The 12,079-nt window shown below is 39.7% G+C and overlaps 1 protein-coding gene across 1 annotated transcript in view; it reads right to left on the minus strand.

Moving 5' to 3' along the window:
- PALMD (palmdelphin) overlaps positions 1-10,282 on the minus strand; it is a 71,590-nt gene extending 61,308 nt beyond the window's left edge. Inside the window, 1 exon segment of the mRNA XM_020999665.2 lies at positions 9,907-10,282. Coding sequence (XP_020855324.1) covers positions 9,907-9,951 — 45 coding nt within the window. The 5' untranslated portion in view covers positions 9,952-10,282.
- Between the last annotated feature and the right edge of the window lie 1,797 nt (positions 10,283-12,079).

A 12,079-nucleotide genomic window follows, 5' to 3' on the forward strand; every position in this document is an offset into this window, starting at 1 on the left:
GGTGAGTTACAGAAGATAATCTTTTTTTCTGGAATGACTTGGGATTAGATGGCTACTGAGATCCCTTTGAAATTCTGTGGATCTGGGAATTGCAAAGGGTGAGAAAGCATAGAGGGATTAAAAGTTATACTGGGTGGAGAAAGTACCCACATAGATGGGTGAGATCAAGGATCCATTGAAGTAGGTGGATGTATGCCTAGGTAGGAGAAGGAAGGACTGTACGATTGAAAAAGCATTTTTATTAAGCAATTTCTATTTCCAAGCACTGTTCTAAGCACTGGGGATACAGGGAAATATATACTTAATTGGGATGTGTGGCAGAGAGATTATGTACTTTTTGGAAGAAAGAGGGTAATCCTTATTTTTACTACAACATCCTACAGTCTGTTACAAAGATTCCAAGTGAAATACATTGGCTGAAAGAAAAATGGGGTGGGGAGGTGGGTGGAAGGGTAGGTCCTTGTTTGCAATTACCAATCTGGCCACCCAGCTCTAATTGGCGAAAAGTTTACTGGAAGTGATCTGAGGCTGGATGACTATCTGTTAGAGGTGCATAGAAGAGATTCTTGCACTGGGTGGGCAATAGGATGAGCTGATTTCTAAGGTTCTTTCCAAGTTTAAAATTCTTTGTCTGAATTCAATTTAACAAAGCACTAATAAATGCCTGGTGGTTGAAGACACTGTAAACTGGGGAAACAAAGACAGAATTGGATAATCTTTGAAGGCATTTTCAAGGCATAGAAATCACCAACAGCTAAGAGGATCACAAAAAAAAAACCTTCAAAGAGGAGCTGGTACCCATCTTGATCCTTGAAAGAAGTAAAGAAGAACAAGTGATTAATGGGTGTATGTCAGGGGTGGGAGACAGACCGGGCAAAGGCAGGAAGATGGGAGATGCAATGCCAACTTCAGGGGATGGCAAGTAGGGTGGTTTAGCTAGAGTAGAGAATGCATGAAAAGGAGTAATAAATGTTTGGAAAGGTAGGCAGAAATTAGACCATGCCGTTATTTAAATCCTGGCTGTAGTGTTTGTATTTTATCCTCTATGTTGAGGGGGGGGAACCTGCAGTCTTGAGGCCACATGTAGCCTTCTAGGTCCTTGGGTCCTGCCTTTTGACTGAGTCCAGGTTTTATGGAACAAATCCTTTTATTAAGGTGATTTGTTCTGTGAAGTTTGGATTCAGTCAAAGGGCTGCACTTGAGGACATAGAGGCCCACATGTGGCCTCGAGGCCACAGGTTCTCCACCCCTGCTCTAGGTAATAGGGAGCCAGTGTAGAATTTTGAGCAGTGGAGTGACATGGTTTATATTATGCATGGGATGATTAGAGAGGAGAGAGATTAGAGGCAGGGAGAACAATTAGGAGGCTATTACAATTATTTCTTTTCTCTTTGTAATTTCTCATCATTCTTTTATTTTCAACTTTCAGCTTTATGATGACTCCCAATCTAAATCTCCAGTTCTCTTCTCTCACTTCTTACCTTTCCCGTCAAACTCATCATATTTCAAATGAAACATATCATATCCTCCTTATCTTCCCTCCCTGCCTTTGACACCTCATCCCTCTCCTCACTTTCCTGTTGCTATGAGTTGTACCACTATTCTTGCTACGGCCCCCAGTTAGGAATAATTTTCGTGGAATCAGATTCAGAGTTGGAAAAGATCTCAAAGTCCATCTAGTCCAACCTGAATCTGAAAACAAACTTCCTCTCCAACATATACAACACATAGTCACAGATTGTTCAGGAAGACCTGGAGTAAGAGGAAGCCTGCCATTTTCTAAGATAGCCCATTGCCCTTTTAGATCACACTAATTAATTATTAGGAAGTTTCCCCCCATTACATCAAAGCTAACTTCATCACTTTAAAACTTCTACCTCTTGCTTTTCTGGGCCTAAGCAGAGAATGCCTTATCCTTTTTCCATGTAAGAACACTTCAAATACCTGAAGGCTGCTATTATGTCCCCCTGTCTATTCTCTCTTTTGGCTATAGACATCTTAAGTTTCTTCATATAGTATGAAAGTGAGGACTTTCACCATCCTTCTTCTTCATCCCTTAAAGCCAAGGAAGGAACTAAACATTTTGGACTCAGCCTTCTCCTTTATCTGCTTCTTTCACCCAGATGCCATGTCCTGTTAATTTTTTCTCCAAAATGTCTCTCATGGCTATACTTTTCATTTCCATTGCCACCATTTTAGTCTAGCCCTTCATGCCCTCATGCCTCTATCACTGTAAGAGCTTTCTTTCTATCTGGCCTCAGTGATCCATGTTCAGTTCCCTATAATGTACCCTACAAACCCTAGTCTTTTTAAAAGAAGGCTTTAATTGTGACGCACACAGAGAATTAAATCGAATCCCCTCTGCCTGCCTTTCCGATGGGCCTGACCATTCGCTCCACTGGTATAATCAAATCAATCAAGCAATCAATCAATCAACAAGTATTTATTAAGTGTTTACTGTGTGCTAGACACTATGCTGGGGATACAAAAAAATGTGAAAACCGCACCTTCCCTCAAAGAACTAATGGTGGAGACAACATGAATAAACCAGTGCAAAGAAGAGTAATGTAGAATGAATGGAAGGGAATTAGAGGGCAACCTCTGGACCCTCAGAAATTGCCATCTAGCCTGCTGATACATCTCAAGCACCTCTACGTCTGGACGTTCCCCTGGTATTGCACCCAATGGACTACTGAGACTTTCCATATGCCCTGGCATTGAACCCTCCCTATATACGTTATCTCCCCCAATAAGAATGTGACTTTGAGAACAGAGACTAGATGACTTTTGTGTTTAGTTTCCCAATTAAAAATAAGCTTCTTGAGAGTAAGGACCCCTCAAAAAATGATTCAAATTAACAAGCATTTATTTAGGTGCCAAGCAGTGTGCTAGGTTACAAAGAGATACTCAAGGACATACTAAGGTTTCAAAACCAAAAACTGAATAGTTGCAATCTCTCTCTCTCTCTCTCTTTTTTTTTTTTGCTTTTTTTTGGTGAGGCAATCGAGGTCAAGTGACTTGCCCTGGGTTACAGAGCCAGTAAGTGTCAAATGTCTGAGGTCAGATTTAAACTCAGGTCCTCCTGACTCCAAGGCCAGAGTTCTATCCACTGTGCCACCTGGCTGCCCCTATAGTTGCAATTCTCAAGAGTCAATATGGCAATCTCAAAGAGAGAGCCAATCTCAAAGCCAGGAAAACCAGAGTTTAAGTCTTGTCTAGGTATAGGACACACATTGGCTGTGTGCACCTGGGCAAAATCACTTAAACTCTCAGTGCTTTAGGCAAACCTTTAAGACTATAAGTTGTACAGAGGTTTTATCTCATACCTTACAAATTAGTAAAGATGACAAAAATTACAATAGTTAATGTTGGAGGAATTGTGGAATGATAAGCATACTAATACATTGTTAATGGGGTTGTGAAATGGTGTAGCCATTTTGAAAAGCAATTTATAATTATGCAAATAAAATGACTAAAATGTCTATAGCCTTTGAACCAGAGATTCCGTTACTGGGTCACATACATCAAAATATTTATAGTAGTGACAGTTATATCACTTTTTGTGATGGCAAGGAATTAATTGCAAACAAAGTACATGCTCATCAATTGGGGAATGGCTAAACAGATTCATGCTAGACAAATGTAACGGAAAATTATATTATTGATGGTGATGAATAAAGAGAAGCATGGAAAAACTTGTATGAACTGATGCAGAGTGTAACAAGAAGAGCCAGAAAAACAACATATATAATGACTACAGCAGTGTAAAAAACACACACACACACATACATACACACACACACCCCAAAATCAAAAATGAATGTGTTGAAATTATAAAGCATGATTCAAATGAAGAGATATGAGAAGACCCTTCCAGCTCACCACTTTGTGGAGATGGAAGGGCCACAGGTTTTGTATATTGGAAATGTTTTCGGACTTTTTCAATGCATGGATTGGTTGTACTGATTTTTTTCCTTTTCCTTTTCTTTTTCCTTTCCTTTCTTTCATGTTATTTGTCATATGGGATGACTCTCTAAGAGATGGAGGGGTAGGGATACATGGAAAAATTATGATGATGTAAAAACAAAAGACATCAATAAAAGCTTTTTTTAAAAAGAATACAAGTAACAGTGAAAGTGTTGACTTGCATTGGTAGAGGGAGTTTCCTGTTCTGGGAGTTCTTTATATTAATAAAATTATAAGTCTATTCCCTATTCTCTAGTCCTATCCCTGCCCTCATGAAGGTTAGACTCTAGTAACAGTGGGTTGAAGGAGAACAACATGTATATAGATAAGAAATATAGAATATATACAAAATAATATGGAGGAAGACCTAACAACTGGAACTAACAGAAAAACTTTATGGGGGAGGTAGAGCTTATGCTGAACTGTGAAGAAAGCTAAGGATTACAAGGGTGGAGGGAAGAGAGAGGATATTCCCAGCATGGGAACAAGAGTATCATGTTCTGGGAAGACCAAGGAGGCCAGCTTGGTTGAATCCCTTTCAAGCAAGGGGTCCTAACTTCTCTGTGTCATGGACCCTTTTGGAAAGCTGGTGACATTTATAGATCCCTTCGCAGAAGATTGAATGCATGAAATAAAATGCATAGGATTAGAAAGGAAACGAATTATATTGAAATATAGTTGTGAAAATATTGAAAAAAATTATGGACCCCAGGTTAAGAAATCCTGCCTGCAGCACCAGAATGTTGAGTTTGCAATAGGCACCTGGTAAAATAGTTATTGAATTAAATAAGTTAAGAATATGAAGAATATATTCAAAGGAAGAAGTCTGGGAATATAATTTGACTCTAAATTTTGTTTTAATACATTAAAGCTACCAATGTATTCCTTTTAAGAATTCTAGCTTTTATCTGGCCTCGGACACTTGACACTAGCTGTGTGACCCTGGGCAAATCACTTAACCCTGATTGCCCCCCCCAAACCCCCCCCCCCAACCAAAACAAACAAAAAAATTATTCTAGCTTTGGATTTAAGAAATGTGACCCAAAAGGTGATAGGAAAGCAAAGGCTTGATATCCTCCTTTCCCACCCTTCCTAACTCTTTCTACCCTTCTGTTATTTTCAGCTTTGACCACACATATCCCTGGGATTCAAAGGTACTGTGGAATGAGAACAGAAGCAGCAGTTGTCTGCTTTCCTTGTTTTGGCCATCTGGGCCTGCTTGTCTCCCCAAGTTGACTCCAACCTCCTGACTCCTTCCTGAGTTCACTCCAAAAAGGTGTTGCGTCTATGATCTCTAGCCAGTTTAAAGCTTGGGCGTCTCCCGGCTTTGAACTTTCCCATTTGTGTTAATAACTGTATTTCCTAATGTCACCATGGTGACTGTCATAAAACAATGTGCTCATTGTGGAGAGGTACGTCAAGAGTTGGAGCTTATGAATTATCACTCCTCCTAAGGGAAGGTTAGTGCTCTTAAAATATTCAAATCCATCTAGTTCCTTTAACTGTTCTTCGTTTTGGACCACACTGGCTTTTAGAGAATAACTCTATTGGAGAAAGCGTCATTGGTGGACACAACTCTTCCACTTTACTCTTTCTAGGATGACTAAGAGAACCTGTGGCCCTTGAAACTTAGTAATAATAATAAGAATGCAGCTACATACCATTTTAATGTTTGCAAATCACTTCATATACACTATCTAATGTAAGTATGATAGGGATTATTGTTAGGCAGCTAGGTGGTGTAGTAGAGTGTGGGACTTGGGGTCAGGAAGACTTGAGTTTGAATACTGTCTCAGATGTTTATTAGTCAGGTGACCTGGGTAGGTTACTTAACCTCTTTCTACAACCAGTTTTCTCATGTGTAAAATGAAGATAACAATAATAATGGTGCCTTCCTGGTGTTGTGATGCTAGAATGAGTTAATACTTGTAAAATGATTTGCAAACCTTTAATTATGACAATAAATGCTAGCTATTTTTATTAGCCATTATCCACATTGTACTGATAAGGTAACCTCGTCTCAGAGATCAAGTGGCTTTCCCAAAATCACATAACTAAGATATGTCAGAGGTAGGGTTTTAAATCCAAGTCTTCCTTACTCCAATTGGAGTGTATTCTACCCACTAGACTTTTTTGCCCTCAATAAACAATGGTGAAATTCAAATGACTCATTCTACCTCCCTATCTGTTCATGTCTGTAAAATAGTATGCAGTCTCTCACTGGTAAAGATATGTATTAACATGAAACATCCTTGAGAGATTTACTTTGTGTTTGATTGTTTCCAATGATAGTTTTAAAAGTGCTTACTGCAATGGGAAATTGCATTCTAGTTAATTCAGAGAGGGTTTGGAGCTGATCCACAGATTGGAGAGCTGAAGCAAGGATAGATAAATTAGTGATATTGTGAAATTTTCACTTTTTGTTATAAAGTTCATCAAAATAGATCTCCCCCTCCACTCCCTAGAAATTTCCCTTTTTAGAGCAACTTTTCCATGGGTTTGCTTCATTAGAGAATGGATTATTCAGCATTTATAGATTTTGAATGGGCAGAGCCTTTAGAGGTCTAGGTCAACCTTCACATTTTGATGGGGAAAATGTGGACAGATGTTCACTGACATGGAAAATAAGGCTCTAGTCTAAGGGATTAAGTAATTTGTGCAAGGTCCACACGTCGTAAGTAAGAGAGCTGGACTTGGAATGTGGGTTTTGAATTCAAGTCCATTGCTTTTAAGTTGTACTGCCTTACTGAAAGCTGTATCTTGCCTTAAAAACAGCTGAGTATTGCCATAAAGCATGCCTGCTTTGACTCCAGAACCAACATTCTGTCCATTGGTCTTTGTTCTCGTTGATTCCTTGAGTAACTTGAGTTTAGCCCTCATTTCAATCTCATCATATGCCAAAAAGAAGCCTATATTATAATAATTTAGTGCCATTGTTCAATGACTATAGTCAAAGATTGGGAAGCCAAGTGATTAGAACTGGACTTATTCATAGGCTAGTGTTCTTCCAAAATTTTTTTTGCAATGAAAATAGTGATATTTTATATTTCCTTCACCAAATGAAACAGCAATCAAGTTTATTTCTTGGCACTAACAGGAAGAACAGGTTTTAATCGGATGATCTGATATATGTACTCTACTGTATGCTGTGACAGAGTGTGTGTATGGGCCAAATTAAGATGTTTAAGTCATGTTATATCTATATTCCATATGGCCAAATTGCCTAGTAATTTTGTAAGTATTATAAAGGATAGGAAGGGGAATTCTAGGGAAGGAAATAGAAAGGTGAACTCTTCAAAAATTCATATTATTTTTCTATTGAGTTGTAGTCAGGGATGGAGTTTCAAAGGATTTTTGCGGCTTATATCACCAGTCCCTGCCCTGCAAAGCAAGGTGTCATGATATTTAGAACTGGAAAGTACATTAGAATCATCTAATTGGACCCTCTTATTTTCCTGATGAGGAAATTGAGGTCCGTTTGTCAAATGGAGATATCTGTCTCCTATTTGTTCTCTTTAGAGAGACAATATGGTGGAGTGGATATAGCACTGGACTTGGATTCTTTTAAAAGATGGGATTCAAATCCTGTATCATATACTTTTAATATTTGACCCTAGGTCAGTTATTTAACCTCTCTGGGCCTTGGTTTCCTCATCTAGAAAATAAGAGGAGTTGGATTCAGTGAGCTCAAAGGTCTTTTGCAGTTCTAAATCCATGATTTATCTTTCCCCATGGGGAAGGAATAGTTGAGGTGGCTACTTGAAGAGAGAAGGGAGTGGAGTGGGATATAGTTGATCTTTCTCTGATGGGAATGAGGAGGGATATGGATGTTGGATACATCACTGCTGCCACCTTCCTTGGGGGTGTGGAGGGAATTGAAGGAGAGGCATTTGAAGGTTGTGGGTGACCAATATGACTGGACCCCACCCTTAATGGTAGGGTGGGGTGGTTGTTGGGAGAACACCATGCTTGTCTTACTTAAGATCAGCACAATCTTTCCAAGACATTCAGTATTACCTATAGATCTCACTTTAGGCAGGAGTTAAGTTCTTTCTGATGGGATATAGTCAAACTAATGGAATAGTATCCTAAAAATATGTTTAGTACTGCTCCCTCAGAACATTTACTAATGTACCATCTGTATATCCAGCTACCTGCTTAACTTTCTTCTTTGTTTTTCAGGCCAGATGGTTATTTTTTCTACTTTCATACTTACCTATATTCCACTACAACCCCCTAATCTCTTTTCCCCTTTTCTGAATTACTGTGTTCTAAGCTATAGTATTAAGACCAGCGCTGTGCCATGAGAAAGGGTAAAGGGAACCAGTGGAGCAAATCCAGGTTTGAGAAAGTGAATGCTTCAGTTAAAAAAAATATTAAATAAAAGAGATGCCTGTCTATTTCAGAGGATGAACTATTTCACTTTAAGCTAGAGGAACACTGGGAAAAGAGGAGGTTTACCTTTTCTCTCCCCTCCCCTCCCAAACAAGGGTGAATAAAATAACCTTTAGCTAGCAGCTGAACTCCCTGAGGCTTGGGCCAAAAACCACAGGAGCAAAGCTGAGTCCCTTAAAGTGGGACAGCTGAAACTGTCACTGGTTTTGAACAAGATGAAACAATAACAAAACTCCACCAAAGCAAAACAAAACAATCCAAATTCCAAAGAGCATTTCTGAAGAAAGGCAAATGACCAATGTATGCAGCAATAGCCATTACCCACTTGAACAAGTATTGTCTCACTGGAGTATGTTAGCTTGGTCTGCAGACTTCTGTTGCTTTAACATTGTTTAGACAATTGATTTCAATTCATGGAATACTTTCATGGGTGGTTTGGGTTATTGTAACCACTTCATGAAAATCCTAATTTGGAACTAATTTAAGAATGTGAATATCTATATGGAAATTCAGAGGGCAAAAGAAAACATTTTTTCACCTCAGGAGGGGCTTAGCATTAATATTTTTTAAAAAATGCTCATTTTTTTTGTCAGCTTATTTCAGTGTACTAAGATACTAAAGCATTTTGGGATGTTAATTCTCACCCCCCACACACCTCTTTATTAAGTAGTAGACGGTAGCTAACGATAAATTATTCCCCCACATTTCCCCAAGGTTAGTGCCAAATGCATAGTTTAATAAAACTAAGTTAAGTTGACTCACTTAAGGCTCACACTTCTTGTGATGAAACTTCATTAAGAACAAACTTTAAAATGTAAACTAATTTCTTTCCTGATAATAATGAAAATATTTCCCAAAGTCCATTGCATGTACTGCATTCCTTTATCAGAATTCTTATTCAGCTTGCAGCCACTACTGGAAACTGATAGCTTTGAATTCACTTGATACATTAAAAAACAAAACAAAACACCAAAACTTTTCTTTTACTTGTTTAATGCCAGGCTTAAGGGTGGTAAAATTGGTGTGAGATCCATGAAGTTTTCTCCAAAGTCTATTGTGTCATAGAAGAAAAAGTTACAGGTCTCCTGTGTATTTTCCTTTCATTTAATTTTTTTTTTACTCCCTTCCTCAAATACCCCAACCCTCCCCGTCCCCCCCCCCATTCCTCTATTAGTTGTCTAAAGAAGTTTCCTAATTGAGGGATCAGGTTTGGGTTTTTTTTGACCCAATGTCCTTCAAACATAGTTTGGGAAGAGAGTGTGTTTTTTTTTTAAACCTGGAAGGAGAAAAATAATAGCTAAGCAACCTGCATTAAAAATATTTACTTAAAAACACAATGTCAGGATAAGGAAAAAGCATTTGCTGTGCGCTTGTCAGTCCTGAAGCCCCAGTAGCTGAAGTTAACACAGTGGGACAGAGCCCCTAACTGTCAGTTACATCTGACAGTTCTGATCACTTCCACCAGCTTGGCACTTAGAGCAAGCCATGACTGTTCTCTTTTTCTCTAAGCAACCGCCGTAATGAGTTGTAACTGTAAACACTTACTGTGATGGCCTGGAGTCTCTCCTTCACCAGTTCAGTCTCTTCCATTCTAGAGATCGAGGTTGGGGAAACCGTAAAGGGAATGAATGTGAAGCTACCATAAAGTAAGAAGCCCCCTTTTCCTCTTCTTCTTCTTCCTCCTCCTTCTCCTCCTCTGATTCGGTGTGGTGGTGGTGGCAGTAGGGGGGTGGGAGAGGGTGACAGAGAATTAGCTGTAATGGTTCTCCTCTTAATTCCACAGCAAGAGAAAAAGGAAAAATCCTGAGTTGTCAGGAGCGTCTCTGAACAGATGAACAGAGCAGGCCAGACAGACACATGGAATGAGAGTGTGCTGGGGCGGCAGACACACGGGCTGCTGGCACGAGCTGACTGACAAGTTTAAACGGCAGAACACAAGCCCTTTTCCTTCAGGGAGCTGCCAGCCCTTTGTTGTAATGTGCACAGTGAGAGAGGCACATTTCTTATTAACTATTCCTTACCCAACTGCTGATTTTTTCCCCTCTGGAATGGCACACGCAAGCTTGTTTCAGCGTTTTCTCTTCCACAGACCCCAGTGGGTGGTTTCCCTGTGTTTATACAGTTAGCACAAGCCTGCCCTTTCTCCCCAGGCTTGTCACTGAATGAAGTAGGTGGCCTAGTGGACAGAGTGCTGATTCTGGAATCAAGAAGACCTGAGTTCTAATCCTCTCTCAGACACTTACTAGCTGTTCGACTCTTGGCAAGGCATCTAACCTCTCTCAGACTCAGTTTCCTTGCCTATAAAATGGGGGTGCTAATAATAGCATGTGAGTTGCTCAGGGTCACACAGCCAGCAAGCTGGTCTGAGGAGGCATTTGAACCCAATCACTGCTCCATACTGCCTCATTGAGCAGAGATTTGAGCATGAAGGGATCACAGAAGCCATAGATTCCCACCCCCTCCCCTTAATTTACAGAGGAAACTGGGGACCAAGGAAGTTAAGTGACTTGCCCAGGGTTGCATGGACTGTTAGCATCAGAGATGGGATTTGAATAAGCTCATCCAGTGCTCCTTATGCTATTGAAGTTGATGTGATAATAACTGAGAGAATTCTACAGTCACTTTGAAGTAGTTTTGTTCTTGTTTGCTTTTATTTTGTTTTTGATGCTTGGTATAAACTTTGGTCTAAGTCACAGAAAAGTCAGAGGCATCAATGGGACACTGTTCTGGAGCTGGCTTCTCATGAATGTTCGGTGTGGGTTGAACCTTCAGGACCAATGCCTACGATTTCTTAGATTTTATAGAGTGTAGGTCTATCCTGAAACTACGTCAAGAAGGGCACTCTCAGTTCTAGGGCTGGTTTCCGTTTTGACCTCTTCAGTCATGCATGACAAAAGGACGAGCCTCCGGAAGAAGGATGAGAAAGTTTGCAACTGGCTCCATCAGAAATTTTATACAGATGCTCACCCTTTCTATTCAAGGTAAAAAAAGAATAATGTAGGTGTGCTGAACCTCTCTTGGGTTAAAGTAGAGCCTGAGAACTTTCAAGTACGCTTACATCTGTTTTCATTTTCCTACCACCTCCTTAATTACTTTTAGGTGAAGTAAATTCTAATTATCTACCTCATCATTCTATGTTTGGTTCAATGATACCTAGGTTCAGTTTACTAGGTGAAAAAGACAATAATCCTTGTCATTCAAGTCAAATCAAAAAGCATTTATGAAGGGCTTCCCATGTGCCAATCACTTTGCTGAGATTATTTGTTTCATTCAGATTAGTTGCTTCCCTTTACACTGGATGGAGGTGAAATGTTTCTGAAATGCCAAGCAGGAATTAGGCTGTTTGTGCGCAGAGATCGTGAAGGAAGGAATTCTGGGATAGGCCAGTCATCATCCATGTTAGATTTAGTTTGATTACTGTGGGGATGCACCTTTACTTTTTTTAAATCCCTGCAAAAATGTTGAACTTCCTCACCTCTAAATCTTGGCTCAAATAAAATATGAGAGGCTTGCTACTGACAACGTCTGACTCAGATTTAAATAATTACTGCCAGGAACAGATGGGCTGATACCCAGTGACTGGGCTGGACCTCTTCCTAGGGGAAAAAAGGTTTCCTTTCAAATCTGGTCTTTCCTCTTAGAAACCATCCAGAGACTTGTAACAGGGGCAGAGAAGGGTATTTATATATAAAGGGTGGAGAATGGATGGGTGCAGCAG

Source organism: Phascolarctos cinereus, unplaced genomic scaffold (assembly GCF_003287225.1).
Source record: "Phascolarctos cinereus isolate Bilbo 61053 unplaced genomic scaffold, phaCin_HiC Scaffold_5;HRSCAF=322, whole genome shotgun sequence".
Lineage (NCBI taxonomy): Eukaryota > Metazoa > Chordata > Mammalia > Diprotodontia > Phascolarctidae > Phascolarctos > Phascolarctos cinereus.